Source organism: Danio rerio, chromosome 10 (assembly GCF_052040795.2).
Source record: "Danio rerio strain M-AB ecotype USA chromosome 10, GRCz13ab, whole genome shotgun sequence".
NCBI lineage: Eukaryota > Metazoa > Chordata > Actinopteri > Cypriniformes > Danionidae > Danio > Danio rerio.
In genome coordinates this window covers 18,391,118-18,408,090 of record NC_141030.1, presented here as the reverse complement: position 1 = coordinate 18,408,090, position 16,973 = coordinate 18,391,118, and the positions used below count along the sequence as shown (strand labels likewise).

At 36.8% G+C, this 16,973-nt stretch overlaps 1 protein-coding gene across 8 annotated transcripts in view; it reads left to right on the top strand.

Annotated features, from left to right (window-relative positions):
* fbn2 (fibrillin 2) overlaps positions 1–16,973 on the top strand; it is a 168,163-nt gene that overhangs the window by 12,977 nt on the left and 138,213 nt on the right. For all 8 annotated transcript variants that reach the window (XR_015500924.1, XR_015500923.1, XR_015500921.1 and 5 more), the window contains 4 exons: positions 3,718–3,813; positions 5,854–5,949; positions 9,795–9,992; positions 15,914–16,039. Coding sequence is in view for 4 of the 8 variants with exons in the window: in XM_087270314.1 (XP_087126440.1) it covers positions 3,718–3,813; positions 5,854–5,949; positions 9,795–9,992; positions 15,914–16,039 (516 nt within the window). In the remaining 4 variants the exon portion in view is untranslated. The remainder of the gene's footprint in view (positions 1–3,717; positions 3,814–5,853; positions 5,950–9,794; positions 9,993–15,913; positions 16,040–16,973) is intronic.

Sequence of the window (16,973 nt, the reverse complement as noted above, 5' to 3'; positions counted from 1 at the left end):
TGTCTTCCATATAAGGATTATGGAGGCCACTGTGCTTTTAGGAACCTAAAATGCAGCAGAATATTTTTGTAACCTTGGCCAGATCAGTATAATCAAGCACAACTAGACTCAAATGAAGGTGTAGAAACATTTCAAGGATGATCAGAAGAATTGGACAGTACCTGAGTTAAATATATGAGTGTCACAGCAAAGGGTCCGATTACTCAGGACCATGTGATGTTTCAATTTTTCTTTTTTAATAAATTAGCAAAAATGTCAACAGTTCTGTTTTTTTTTCTGTTCTAAATCCCTAATCTAATTATCTCTCTTTTTTTTTACATTAATAAACAAATCTTGCAATCCAGGTTCTATAAAATGACTTTTAAGAATGTGTGTGACTGGTAATTCATTGATTCTTAAGTTAGGTTGATCAAACCTAAACAGCATAATTTGTGATGCATATGGAAGCTAGTACTCTGTGTAAAAATGTGCTGGATAAGTTGGTGGTTCATTCCACTCCGGCGACCCCGGATTAATAAAGGGACTAAGCCGACAAGAAAATGAATGAATAAAATCTTTCTATTAATGTAAACTTAGTCAGGATAGAACTATAAGTTACAGCTATTTTAAAATCTGCAATCAGAGGGTGTTAAAATAATAATTCTGAGAAAATCCTGTTTAAAGATGTCCAAATTAGGACATCTTACCCATGTTAAGTTATTACCCACAGTGCTGTACGATCTAGTTGTAATTATTCTGTTCAAAATTGTGATTTATCTGTTCAAAAGCGATTCACTATAATTTTATAAAAGCTGCAAGTTTGATGTGGTGGTTTTAATTGCACCAAGACTAAGCATAATCACAAAGTACGCTACACTATGCTAGTCTTTAATTAAACCTTTTTTTTCTGTGCCTTTCCACAGTTCTGTCTCTGAGCTCTTTAGGCAGTTCTTTTGACCTCATAATTCTCATTTGCTCAGACATGCATTGTTAGACAGTACCTGAGTTAAATATACGAGTGTCACAGCAAAGGGTCTGAACACTTAGGACCATGTGATATTTCGGTTTTTCTTTTTCAATAACGCTGCAAAAACATAAACAATTCTGGGTTTTCTGTCAATATAAGGTGCTGTGTGTATATTAATAAGGGAAAAATGAACTTAAATGATTTTAGCAAATGTATGCAATATAACGAGTGAAAAACTTAGGGTGGTCTGAATACTTTCTGTATACTGCATTTAATCTGGCCTTAAAAACCCTAAAATGTACTTGCCTATGTACTGTATGTACATTCATTCTGTATATATACATTCAGAGAAGCAGAGTAGTTGTATTTTTTTGTTATACAAATATACAGAATAAGAAATTTGTTCATGACCATATACAGTCCCAGACAAAAGTCTTGTCGCTTATCTATTTTGTAGAAACACCTGCTGTTAACCTGACTTTTAATTAACAAATTGGTGTTAGGAAGAGCTCATATGAAAAGCTAAAATCCTCCCAAATGTAGTTTAATACTCGGAAATAAATTAGTTTCACTGAAAGAAGATTTATCATTTAATCTAAAAAGAAAGGTCAAATTATGCCAAGACAAAAGTTCTGTCGCCTATACGGAAATTGAACAAATTTACTGCAGATACAAAAATATGTCGGCAAACTAAGTAGTGGTGCTGTGACATCCACATTTAATATCTTGTATGACTTCCATGAGCTTGAAGAACTGTATCCATGTGGTTTGGCAAGGATTCATACAACTTATTGATGAAGTCATCAGGAATAGCAAAGAAAGCAGTCTTGCAGGACTCCCAGAGTTTATCAATATTCAACACTTTGATAATCAACACTTTAGTCTCAGGGTGAATCTTAGGCATGTTTGCAGAGGTCTAGTTGCAGTTGATGTGAAGGTCTAGTGTACTGGGGTTCTATTTATACACACCTGAGACCCAATTAATCCATTATTAGTCACAGGTGAAGCTCATATGACAAGGCGACAACACTTATGTCTGTGGTCACCAAACTTGTTCCTGGAGGGCCGGTGTCCTGCAGATTTTAGCTCCAACCCTAATCAAACACACCTGAACAAGTTAATCAAGGTCCTACTAGGTATACTTAAAACATCCAGCCAGGTGTGTTGAGGCAAGTTGGAGCTAAACCCTGCAGGGACACCGGCCCTCCAGGATCAAGATTGGTGACCCCTGACTTATGTCTTTGCAAAAAATGACTCAATTGGCTTTACAAAGCTGGAACTATAAGAATACTTTTTGACAGTTTCATTTTGCACTGAAACATTATAACAAAAGCTGTTGGGATTAAAATGAGCCATTTCTTGTAAAAAACAAATCTTGATTAGAAATATACTTCAGTGACACTTAAAGTAAATTTGCAAACAAGCGACAAGACTTTTGTCAGGGACTGTATGTGGTATAAAGTAATTGTAATTGCGTTCAGCATGCAAAATAATTAGATTATTAGGTTACATTTGACCAAAAATTTCACATGCTTAAGAAACCATGAATTAACTAAGCCTCTCAAAATGACTATATATGAAATAGGGTGTAATTACTCAAATTTTGTGTGCCTTGATACCAAATGATGCATTTTGAATGTAAAAAAAAAGACACTATTGCCTGTTTGACTCAAAACCATTATTGTCTATGCCTGGATTTCCACCTTTTCACTTCGGGACCCACTTCTTTTCTGATCAATTTTTGAAAGTCCATGTCTGAGATTTATATTTTTTGTGTAAATTAAGTGCTCATTAAATCTCATTCAAAGCTGGGTATTATTGGGAGATCGCTGACAGGAACAGTGAACAGCTCTGCCAGAGCGCGTCTGAAGCTCATATTAAAGTTTATTTTACATTCTATGGCAGAAACCCCATCGAGCCTCGCTAGATCGTCCGGTATTGGCATGCCTTCGTTATAAAACACTAACATTATTAAATAGTTCATACAAAAATACACAAAGAAAGACTTTCACTTTAACTTAACACATAGTTTGTGAATGAACAGACTGATGTGTACTAGTTGCAGATGCGATGAGGCTGTTTTTGTGCCGAGTCCGAAGTAATCAATCAGAGAACAGGAGAAAGTGCATTTCTTTGATCATTTTAATATAGCATATTAATAATGAAATCCAAAAATTAGGGTATAATATTGAAAGTTAATTTTAAGCTCGCGGTCTATCTACAGGTTCGCTGAGGCCGACTAGTGGGCCGCAGCCCACCGGTTAAGAATCCCTGGTCTATGCGATGGAATTTAGAAGTAGTATTGAATTTATTAATAGAAAGTAGCATTGAGTCAACAATTTTAATTACTTTTCAATGTAATTAGAAATTTATTTTAAGTATAATTTTAATAATGCAATAAGTAATTAGCATTTAGAAATGAATGACTTTTTGAAATAACTGACTCTACACAGGTAACACTTGAGCTCTGATAGCACATGTACATTGGAGACGTCTGTTTGCGAGACATATTAATTAGAGCATTAAATAGATGTTATATGTTTTTAAGATGTTTAAAATGTACAATATTCATAAAAAAGACCTTTTAAAAGCATTTATAAGGTCATTGTACACAGCAGATATTTTACAGACCTTCTTTCTTACAGATATTCTTATGAATACATCTTGCAGATTTAATGGCTCTGTCTTGGACAATATCCTAACCAATTTTAACATGAACCACCACATTAAACCACTGATTATATTTTTTTCTTCTGTTTTACTCTCTAAAGCCAAACAATGCAAAATAAGGTGTATGAATGGAGGAGTGTGTGAAGATGACTATTGTCAGTGTCCAAAGGGATATACAGGAAGCTTTTGTGGACAACGTAAGTATATGGCTTCTGCTTACATCCTTACTGTATATTGTGTTGGTGACCTTTGCCTGTGTTTATTCCTCTCATGTTGTCACTTATTGCCCACTAATGCTAAAAAATATAAGTAAATAAAGAAATAAAGAAAAAAATACATCCAGTATCATTTGTCCTACAGTATAACGTCTGCAGATCTCCTGATACATGGCCTACAAGTTTGTAATGCTTCCATTGCTGCTTGTTTTGGGCCTAGATGTGAAATTATGTTAAACTCTTGGTATTCTTCACATGATACCTGCTGTTTTAGTGTTTATTTGTTACTTAGCATCTACAGAGTATTGTGCTTTCGATTGCAATTCCAAGTATTTTTGGAACTCAGCTACCTAGCTAACATGAAAACAACTGTCATATTTCCTAGTCTCTCTTAAAGGCCCGCCCTCAAGATGCTCTGACTGGTCAGCTAACATAAAGTGCTGGAATTCGTGGATTGGCTCCACATTATCACGTCACGCTCCTACAAGCGCACACTTTTGGGCTGTGTAAATACTGTCAGTTATAGCAGCTTTTAGCAGCATTAGCTGCTTTGAATCAAACAGAAAAATTAAGAGCACACAATAATATAACTAAAATATAACTCATGTAAGTAAATAAAATTAGGCTATGGTACAATTCTAGGGACTAAGGAGTTCAGTGTGCAGGGGGGAGGAGCTGAACACACAGCGTCAACCGGCACCTGGACTCTGAGGTCTGTGGGATTGGGGATGAGCAATAACAGAATCTGGTTGCACAACTAACACAGTAGGTGGCGATATGTACAAAGAATGCAGTTCGCCAGAAAACTAAGAAGAAGAAGAAGAAGAAGAAGAGCACACAGTCAAACTTTACGCATAGTCTTTTAAAAAAATTCTACACATATATAGGGAATAAGCATGTGTAGTGATATGAAATCTTTAGTAAGTTGGTTAGTTGTATTTTTTTTTGTAGTCCCCAAACTTTGTTCACCGTAGGCTTTGCTAAAACTAACTTTGTAAAAATCAATGTCCCCCTTTTCATTGAACTTTGGGAATATTACATTCAGAGATGTTGTTTATGTTCACACAGCTACATTATATATCACCTAAAAGTGAAAATCTGATATCGTAGTGGACCACCTCTTTAAAACAATTATGTGAAAAGCTGATTTGTTCACTAAAGCAACATAGTCATATTCTGAAAGATCTTTAAGTTTTTCATAAACTGTAATCATACCAGACCTCTGGAGGCTTTCATGGGTTTTTAGGATTGCAGCAGATGTAAATCATGCCGAGAACCAGTCGTTTCTATAGAAGTTCAAGGGTTTGCTTATAGACAATAGAAGGCAGGCCAAAGCTCTTGGCTCATCTGTTTGGCACTAAGTTGGTATTAAAAGTTTCTTTGATTTTGGTTCTAAAGCCATGGCCTTCTGCCAGTGCTTTGAAATGCAAGATTACAGCAACAACACATGTAATGTATTGACATTTACCTGTTTTTTAAGTCTGCCATAATTGATAAACCTACATTTTCAAATTAAATTCAAATTTAAACTATCATTAAAATGATTTATTATATATGACTAATATGTCTTAAATCCCTGATCTAACGTGATTTAGCCCACAAAACTAGTTATAAGTGGGGTGAGGTCTATGCATTTTCTGAAAGTCAATTAAATATACTTTCTATTGATGTATACTTTGTTAGGATAGGACAAAATTATCTGGAATCAGGGGGTTTTATATATTAAAATACTGAGTAAATCTTGTTTACAGATATTTAAATTAGGGCTTCTTATCCACGTTAAGCTATTATCCATGTATATTATCAATCAAAAATAGAGTATTTAAATATTTACAGTGGGAAATTTACAAAATACCTTCATGGTACGCAATCTTCACTAAACAAATCACAATGTTTTACTTGTATAATTAATTTTTGGCAAAAATTTTACCGGTGCAACAAAAGACCAGTTTTGTGGATCAGGGTCACATATATACAACACAAGAATACAGTAATGTTTTAATGCAGGTGGTTTTGTTTCAGCTGTCTGTGAAAAAAACTGTCAGAATGGTGGACACTGCATTGGACCGAACAGATGCGCGTGTGGATACGGCTTCACTGGACCACAGTGTGAGAGAGGTAAAAAACAAATCACAAAGTTTTCAGTGTCACTGTTACTGTCAGGAGTATTGAAAATCTGTTAATAAATTGTTAATTTAGGGTAATGTGTGGAAAAAAATAATTAGGGAAATGTGTCCAGTGCTACTTTTTTGACAATCGAGAAACCAGGGTACATTATGGCTGCATTTTGTGTGTAAAATGAATGCTACAGGGCGGTACTACTGACCACTTATTTCCGTACGGACGAAGTATTAGTTGCACAACATTGGGGTGGGTGTAGCGTAATTGACATTGTCAAAAATGTAAAAGGTTCCTCCAGTGCAGTGGTTCCCAACAGGGGGATCCCGGCCCAGAAGGGAGCCCTCAGCGAGCTCTGTGGGGGTTGCATCATTCATTCATTTTCTTGTCGGCTTAGGCCCTTGATTAATCTGGGGTCGCCACGGCGAAATGAACCGCCAACTTATCCAGTGTGTTTTTACGCAGCAGATGCCCTTCCAGCCGCAACCCATCTCTGGGAAACATCCAAAAACACTTGCTCACAAACACACACACACTCATACACTATGAACAATTTAGCTTACCCAATTCACCTGTACCGCATGTCTTTGGACAGTGGAGGAAACCCATGCAAACGCAGGGAGAACATGCAAACTCCACACAAAAGGCCAACTGAGCTGAGGATCGAACCAGCGACCTTCTTGCTGTGAGGCAACAGCACTACCTACTGTGCCACTGCTTCGCCTCGAGGTTGTTCATAGTTCAAAAATTTCTTAGCAGGGGACAATTAGGAAAATTATCATGCTGCCTTTATTTTATCCTTTAGTTCAGTGGTCCTCAACCACAGATCCCGTGATCATTTGGTACGGGAAATCATCAATTATTTCCGTTTTGTTTATTATCTGAGTCTGAACGATCTTTTATTTTGAAAAGTCTTTTATTTTTAAAAAAATGACCGTATTCTCTTGTTTACATCTTGGTTACTTAAGCGCCCAAATTTAACCCACAAGCAGCAAAATGAGTAAGAAACAGACATCTTTGGAAAGTTTCTTTGCTAAGGGGAAAAGGCTCAGTGAAGGATCCACGAACTGCCAAGGAATGGATTCGCAACCCATTTGTCAACAAATCAGTTGAATCCAGCATGTCTATGCAAGAAGATCAACTGATGGAGATCGCAAATGATGGCGGCCTTTTAGGGGCCATTCGCATATCACGTATTTCTAGAGTTTGCACAAGTTTGTTTTTTCCAATGAAGGTGCGCTGTTTGCGCACACAAGCGGCGTGATGCGCCCGCACCGAACCTCGGGTTGCGAGCGCAGTGCAAGTCACGTGACAAGAATTGACCGCTCAGCTTCAGCTTGTATGGAATATTCCCATTTTGGTTAGACAAATTTTCTCAGACAAACAAAGAACACACACTGCAGTGCTTTGTACTTTTCTCCAATAAATAAAACTTGTATCAGAGCAACAGCAATGTTTTGTCAGCTTGTCATCCTCTGAGAAAACGTTTTTTCATTTATAAATGGCCTACTGATGTTTTGCTTTTATATTTTACATTAGTCTATTATTTGTGCATAAACATGTTTATATATAGTAATAAACATACTGTTTGTTTTTGAAAACAACATTTTTTTTGTAATCATCACTACAAACTTGTATGAGCGATAATATCATTAAATGTAGAGGGGGACATTACAATATTTTCCAGGGGTAAAGGATTTCTCAGGCAAAAAAAGGTTAGGAACCACTGCTCTAGTGGATTTGTGAAAACCAAAACTAGAAGAAAATGTACATATTTCTCGGTTCTCAAAAATGAAGCCCTTGGCACATATTTCCACTGAGACCAGGTTGAAAAAATCTAACTAATGACTAATGACTTGTACAACAGTAAGAACATTTGGTAGGTTAGATTTGTCAACATTTTCTGCAGAAAATGCATACAATTGAGAATAAGCTATATATAAAAATCATTCATTAATAATGAACTTATTTCATTGCAGAGTAATTTGGGCACACCTAACAATAAGAATTCATTATTTAATGTTAGTTAATGTATTTAACATGACTTAAGAATCAACAATATGTTTTAGTCATTTATTAATCATAGTTTAACATTTACTATTGTGTTAAAATCCAAAGCCGTGCTTGTTGACATTAGTTAATGTACTGTTACATGAGATAATATGAACTTTGAATTACTTTATTGTCATTAACTAACATTTAAAAAATACGAAAAATTCTGTAACTAATGTATTGTTCATTGTTTGTTCATGTTAGTAAATGGATTAACTAACTTTGACTGATGAAATTATTGTAAAATATTGTAAAAATTTAAGTAAAAGAAAAAAAAAAGAAATGTTTTAGTTAAAAGAAACTCTGTATTCAAATTGTATGCCTTCATGGAATTTTTATGGTTTTGAAATAAATTCTAATACTGGATATGTTCTAATGGTTATAAAGCATTAGTAATATAGGTAAGATCATTATACTAAACATTTACATTTGTAGAATTACACTGAAACTGTGAAACATTCACTTTAAAGAAACAGAGAAAAATAAAATGAGGATAGATCAGGGGGTTTTCAGGATGTTTAGGAGTTAGCCTAGTGGCTCATGGTAAATGGAAGCTCATGGTTGCGTAATGCAGAACACATGTCTCTACAGAGGACTGTCCAGACTACCTGAGCTATTTGCTCTCCAGATGCCTTCCATGTGCTGCAGCTTTGCTAAGACTCTTTTAATCATCATTATAAGACACATGTTTGTTTGTTTGTTTGCTTGATGGAAGATCAATATGGGTTATTAAAATTCTTCCTGTGATTGTAAAACAACAGTCTTAGTTATGCTTCTTATTAATACCTGGCTGGACTTTGTTTCTTTTCTTTTAGTTTTCCGTCCCAAAATCTTTATCTGTTTTCAGATCTAACATGACTTTAAATAACTATTTTAGTTATTTTATTTTATCTCTCATCTCCTCATGTCATTTAGACTGGTCATGTCACCGGCAGCTAACTCTGCAACTTTCACACTGAAGCTAAGCTGGGCTGCGCTCAGTCAGTACCTGGATGGGAGAACACATGGAAAAGCTAGAATGCTGCCGGAAGTGGTGTTAGTGAGGGCAACGGGGGGCATCAACCTACTGTCTGTGGGGGTCCTAATGACCCAGTATGTTGATGGGGACTCTATACCGCTCAGTTAGCGGCTTCTTTTGGATGAGATGTTAAACCGAGATCCTGACTTTCTGTGTTTGTTTAAAATCCCAGGATGTTCTTCGAGTAGAGTAGAGGTTTAACCCTGGCGTCCTGGCCAAATTTGCCCACTGGCCTCTGTCCATCATGGCCTCCTAATATCATAATTGGCCTTATCACTCTCTCTCCTTTCCACCAATCCATAGCAAAAATTTAATTTCAACACCGTTCACCTGATTTGGATGTAAAGTAAATGCCCTCAAATTAAAGCTGACAGTCTGCAGATAAAGCACATCTTGTTCATTTAATTTCAAATCTATTATGTTGGTTTATAGAGCCAAAAATGTTAAAATTGTGTTGATGTCCCAATATTTATGGACCTAACTGTATATAATCAGTACATCATAAAATTATACTACATGCACTTTTGCTAACTGAATTGAGTTTGACTGCATTATTGTCTGCGTCTCTCTGTTTATCATCTGTACTGGATTCTGTATTGTTCTGTAATTCTAGAAGGACAGTTTATTTCTAATTGCCTTTTGTCATGAATTTAAAATATTTGTGCATATGCAACAAATAATAATTGGACAATAATAATGTACAATAAACTACTTTCCTGATAATATAATTTATAATAATAATTGTGCATTCTTTTCTTGTTTATGTAAATCGCAGACTACCGGACAGGCCCATGCTTCATCCAAGTGCACAGCAGGAAGTGTGCAGGTCAGAGCAGTGAATTTGTTTGCAGTAAGGCCTTGTGCTGTGCCACAGTGGGTCAAGCGTGGGGTCACTCGTGCGAGCAGTGCCCACCTATCAGCTCGCCCTGCACCAGAGGGTTCATCCCAAACACCCGCACAGGAGCCTGCCAAGGTCAGCACTGATTTTATAACATTGTTACAGTGATTATTGTACAGTAACATATGAATAGCCATGTTTTTATTTAGAAATTCTGGCCAGAGGAATGTCTATGAAAAAGAGGACATAGGGTTACCCTAGTTACATTTATAACTTTGGTTGAAAACATAGGTCATGTGAAATGCTTAGTAATAGCTTTTTATGAATGTGTTCTATAATTTAATAGAATTTTGGGGATTTTGTTTTAAAGAAAATACATTGTTCTTGGAATCTAAAGTGATTCTAACAAGTCAGGAATATAAGAATGACAGACTTAAAGGTGAAAGACAATGTATTTATCTCATTATTTTCACTTATGAAATACCATAATGGCGAGGCAGTGGCGCAGTAGGTAGTGCTGTCTCCTCACAGCAAGAAGGTCGCTGGGTCACTGGTTCGAACCTCGGCTCAGTTGGCGTTTCTATGTGGAGTTTGCATGTTCTCCCTGCATTCGCGTGGGTTTCCTCCGGGTGCTCCGGTTTCCCCCACAGTCCAAAGACATGCGGTACAGGTGAATTGGGTAAGCTAAATTGTCCGTAGTGTATGAGTGTGTGTGTGGATGTTTCCCAGAGATGGGTTGTGGCTGGAAGGGCATCCGCTGCGTAAAAACTTGCTGGATAAGTTGGTGGTTCATTCCGCTATGGCGACCCCGGATTAATAAAGAGACTAAGCCGACAAGAAAATGAATGAATGAATGAAAATACCATAATAACATGATACCATACAGTGTCTCAAAGTGAAAATGAATCAGATGATCATAAAAAATAAAATTACTTCCTTAAGGGATTAGTCCAACCAAAAATGAAAGTTTTTGTCTTTAATTACCTTTATTATGCAAAATTCTTATACCTTCTTTTATCTTTGGAACACAAATTAAGAAATTTTAGATTCAATTCAAGAACTTCCTGATCTTCCAGGAACAGCAGTGGATCAGTAATAATAATTACAATTTTATTTTCGGGTAACTAATCCTTTAAAGTGACTTTTGCATGCATCCTTTCTTGAGGGATCTGTAGGAAGGGATTCAGTTGATTAATGTAACTCGGAATGCCCCTAAACTGAGTCAAGACCCAGACCAGAAGACTAAATTGATGAAAGCTGATGTATAAAATGAGCCAAAGACCAAGAAAATATTGTTTTGAACTTTGGCCTTGACCTTGATTAACCCTCTGTCCTTGAATGCTCTGGGTCTTGATGGCATTTCTTGAAAATTTAAATGAATTTAAAAGCTGTGCAAGTTTAGGGAAAATGTTTGTCCCTTTTTGTGTTGGTACCACATGGCATGGCTCACTAACTAAATGCAGACTTTTGGTTGGAATGTAGATTCGGAAAAAGAAGTTTTTATATAAGCTTAAGTGTCTTAAACTGGAGCCAATGGTGCAACAAAAGGAATCTAAAATAAAATCTCCTGGTCTCAAGGTGTTCTTCACCATACATCTGCATGGAGTCTCTTTAATGTGGACTGTGAATTTAAGAAAGTCATTAAACTCCTAAATGAATGGTGGACTGTTTTGAATAGGATCAACAGTAGATGATTCATGTGCAGTTTAGAACGTTTCTTATAAAAAGAATGGTCAAACAGTGGCAAACAGTAGTGTTCAGGGTAATGTAAAAGGATAAATCCATAAACACAAATGAGAGATTAGGGCTGGCAGCAAACAATCAATTATTCAAATACTAGTGATGTTACTTATGACACTGAAGCTTTGATGAACATATCTTGCATTTGACAGAATTTGCAGTAAAGCACCATATTCACTGTAAAATATTCTGGGTTCCACACAATTCGCTGAGCCACACCCTAAAACCGCTACACACCAATCGTGTCTTAGCAACTTTAGCTATGCTCAGGAGGTCTGTCAAGATTTCGAGCTAGGGAAACAAGCCAAATTGTTGTGCATATAAATTGTGCAAATCTCATTCCCGGTATCCTAGAAGTTTGGACAGGGTGGTGGATATTTTATTTCCTCGTCCAAAACCTAAAACCCAAGAGGAGAAATGCCAGCGTGGATCAAGCTCTGTGAGGGGCGCTAAAAGAGTTGGGTTAATCTGGTTTTGTTTTCGATAATCCAGACACATTCAGTGATAGACGGCAATAACTCACTCACCTCTTACTCTAAAAAGATCTGAACTGTGTTCCCTACAAAAATACAAACCAGGTTATGTTTCCAGCTGTCCTTTTGTTTTTTCGCTCGATATTATGAGCACTGCTTCGTTTAAGCCATCGCAACAGTAGTCATACTTCTTTTCCATCTTCATTTCCATCTTCATTCCATCTTCGTCATTTTCCATCTGTTTCAAGCTACGAATATTTAAAATTACATATCAAGAGACCAAAACCGAGATATGATTGCAAACTTAGCACTTGCAATCAGTATACTTCACCTGCAGCTGTTTTTTATTAATTTATAAATCTCATTGCCATTTCAGAGCTACAATTCACTGATGTTTTCATCAGTCGTTTGGAGTTTTAATCATTGGTGATGATGTTATAGCGGGTTAGCATCTGCTTTTATATTTGGTGTCGGATTAATATTTGCTGGTAGGGAAAATCTATTTGTTCACTTCTGCGATTCATACTTTGATTTCAATCTATTTATCTTTTCCACTTAACTGCAAATTAGAATAGAAACGGTATAAGACGCACACAAACTTTGTTATGGGTCAATTATGCTAATATTTGGCACAAATCCATTAATTTCGGCTTTCTGGGCGTTTTTGTTTCTATGAATGAATTATGTTGAAGCACTGTCCATGCCTGGTTACTCATCGGTTAAAAAAAAAAAAAATCACAGGAAATCACGGTTTAATTTGTTGTTATTACATTATTTTTAAATTTCACCTCTCCTGCTGTGCATGAAATAAGCTGTTGAATGGTCAACGTATGAGGCGGCTAGGCTAACCTAGCTTCAATTTTGATTACATTTTTTTCTAATCGGTTGCGTATTATGTCATGAATATACCCCTGTAATGCATACTGCAGTCTTTTTTTGTTTGACTTTCTCAGATTCCTCACCTGTTCACCAAAAAAGACTAATTATATCTCTGGCAATGTCTGACACTGGCACATACATATTGTAATAGACGTACCAGGCATGAAAGCTTAAAAATAAAGATATTTTCCCGTATTTCTCCCGTATTTTCAGTCTTTCTCTGAAGGGTGGCAAACATTAAAGAGTCGAGCTTCCCTATACGCAACCCGTAAAGACGAACCGCAAGGGGCCACCCCTTGCTCTTAAATGTGAGTTTGTTCTGTGCTTTTGCTTTGTTTAGGCACAAAAACACGTTGAAATAAATATAAAAACAGCGCTATTCCTTACCTTTTTATTACAAGTGTTGTCTCCCGTTCATATGCGATCCTCAAAACAGTCATATAGAGGTGCGTGACTGTCAGCTGACGCACTACATATTCATAAACAGACACTGTACGAATTCTGTACTCGTGATTTGAAGCAGAGCAAAAGTCTGGGTTTGTTGTGCGTGTTTAAGCAGACATATACACATAATTATTCATTTTAATTTCTAAAGATGTTGATCTTGGTGAGCTTTTTTTTTCAAACACAAGCAATTTTGTCCTAAATGAGCATAAACAGTTAGGAAAGCAGTCGAATGCTTTAGATGTGTGCATTTTTAAAGTGACACCTGGTATTTAATGTAATCAATTGAAAAAAAAAATCTAAATAAATCATTGGTGGCTCTTTAATCAGAATGTGTACGTTATACAGTGAAGAAACGGCTAATGAGATTTGGTTCTGTTTCATTATAATAGCTATTCAGTTTAATAAGCTGAACTGTTTGCTAATTTATTTGCTGCTGATGTATACTATTTATATTTTCTTTTGTAAGTAATAATAATAATAATAATAATAAAACATATGACTGACTATTTAACTGTTTATTTACAATGAAACAGCTCCAAATAAGCATATTTAGTCATTTGGGGATTTTTTAAAGGGGGTCGGGCGAAGTCTTTATTATGCTGGGCATATATCTTATTTTCACATACCAATGTTGACGGGTATGGATCAATGACAAACCAAGGTTTGCGTATCAGAAGGTTTAAACCCCAGATTTTGTTTAGCAAGCCCTCTTTGGCTCAGATTGTCAAGTATGTTGATACGAGAGCTTTACTCTCAAAGTTAAACAATATATTACATTTATATAATCATTATTTATTTGTCACTACTTATTTTCATCCAGTATTGTTATTCTACCATGGCCGAGAGAGCTTAATATGCTTAATATTTTAAGAAAACACAAGCAGTTACACAAAGCACCTGCAAATTAAGAAAAAATCCTTTCAGTCAGTTTTACAGTACACATGTTGTAAATCCTCACAACAAAAACAAATTAAGAAAATGCCTGCCTTTTCTCACAGTGGGTCAAGGGGAACCTAAAACGTGACAAACATGAGTGTTTATGTTATTGTTATTTAGGCTAATAATATACAAAAGAAAAGGCAATCATGTAATCAGGATTTTAAAATAAACAAATTCTCCTTTCATAGATTATCTACAACTTCACTGAGCAATAGTCACGGCACAATATGCACATCCCAGCCAGGTCCATCACGTTTTTGGGTCCCCTTGAAACTTTTCCATTGTGTTTCTTGCTGTTTGTCTGTGTTGTTAGAAAAAGCAGACTTTCCTTAATTTGTTTGTGTTGTGAGAAAATGCAGTACCAAAATCACTTTTATAAGGGGTTTAAACACAGTTGTGTGGCAGCAGTGTGTGAATATAGCCAGCCTCTAATGGTAAAATTAATTAATAATATTTTTTATAATCACACTTAAAACACTTTAATGAACAATCTTACTTTGACATGTTATCAGAGGGGGAAAGCCCCGTTCATTAGTGACAATCTCTCCCTCATTAGCATAAACAGCCCTGAGTTACAAGCAGCTGTCCACCATTGAAGTTTTCACCTGCTGAAGATATTGTCAGCGACTATGAGGATTATAAATGGGACTATACATTTTCAGGTTTTCACAGAGATAACATTAGTCCTGTTTTCAATCTGCTACTATGCTGTTGCACAGAAATTTGTAGCTCCACTTTTATTTTTATTTAATTTTTTTTAAAGAACACAATCTCATACAAAGTGTCAGTCTCCAAAATGGCACAATCAAAACCTAAAAGGGTCAGTTTCAAAGTCTTATGAAAATTATTTGTGTGGAATTTTTAGTTGAAACTTACTGTACATATAGACCATTCCAGTGTGGAGATGTCATTGGCCCATGGACATTTCCTAACTATTGTAAAACTATTTCATATCTGTCACAATCATAACTTAATGTTCTAACAGCTATTGTAACATTATTTATCAATATGTGGAACACTTTGGACTCTCAGATGCTATGGAAATTTAAAACGTACAACAAGAAATATGTCAGGACCTATGTTATTGTTTACATCGATCAAAATTGTTACTCTAGGGACATCAGAAAAGTATTTTATGTCTTGTAAGAAGAGGAACTCTTTAATGCATAAATTAAACACAAATGACTTATTTGTACACATAAAGTTGAAACTATGCAATGTGTTGTGGTTGTTTCATATAATTTGACAGGGATTTGACACAGGCGTCAGGCTGATATATTTTAAATAAGCACTAGATGTTTGGAAAGGTTTGAAAAATCGTTCAACCTGGATGGAACAAGAGGATTGTTTTTAGATTATTGAAATGAGATGGGGGTGTAACATCTCTACTAGTTCAGTATTGCTGGTTTTAATCATTGTGTGAAATTATTAATGTTCTAACTTTTAAAACAGCTGCAGTTCATTGTTTTGATAATCAAACGGTCATTTACCTTAGATTGTGTTGTGGCAAGCAATTTTGCTGCATTAATTTAAGGGAATTGTTAATACAGAAACATGCAATGTTTTCTCTTTGGCTAGATGTTGATGAATGCAAGGTTGTCCCCGATCTGTGTAAAGGAGGAAGATGCATCAACACATTGGGTTCATATCAGTGCACGTGTCCTGTCGGTTACCAACAGCATGTGAGCATTTTGAAGTGCGAGGGTAAGTAACATACAATTCATTATGTAGTGGTAAACATGACACAAAATATTAAGAAAATTTAGGGACTTCAGTGTAAAATCCTGACAATATGGAATTTATTAAACATCACTGTAATAGTCTGAGCACTACTCACTGATGATAAAGAAAATGACAGTTCCCCTTCGGTTGGGGAACTTCAGTGCCATAGCGTGGATTGATTGAAATCCACGAAATGGGAGGATTCGGTTCAGAAGCCGCTTGTCTGAAAGAGTATTGAATGGGCCAATGAATGCAATGAATTGGCAGCGTAAGCTTGCGCAGGTGTACTTCATTGCCAATTATCCCAGCATATAAGCACACCTGGAGCGAGCAGACGCCATCCTTTTCGCTTCAGAGACTTTCTGATCGAGTCGATGAGGGTTCCTCCTGCTGTGACCAGCGATTCTGAGCGAACGAGAGCATTCTCCCGGTCCAGAGTGTGTACACGCAGCGGCAGACGGTCGAGCTGGGTTTCTCCCTTGCCTGGCGTTCTTTGGGTCCGGTCCTCCAGAGCGGTGCGTATAAAGTTGCAAACTTCACAGAAAGAGCAACACAGTCGTGCAGCACGTCCTTTTCAGGACGGCGCTCCGACTGTGCGTTTCTGGATGCGGTGGTTTCCTGTCCTCGGATGATGGGCACGAGCACTGCGTTACATGCCTGGGGGATCCAGCATGTTAATGCGCTGCTTGCGGGCAGTTCATGTCGTCATTGCGATGCCATGACTGTTGCGCAGTAAAGATCGCGGCTAGCCTTTGCAAAAGGGCGAACCACCCCAGTTGTCCCCTGCTCTGCAGCGGGCACTCGGGCAGATCTGAGGGTTTCAGCGAGAGATAATCCGTCGCCCACGGGCCCGCGGACCTCCCGCTCCTCTAAGCGCTCCATCCAAGCTTCGGGCGGGGGAAGCGATCCGTCTAAC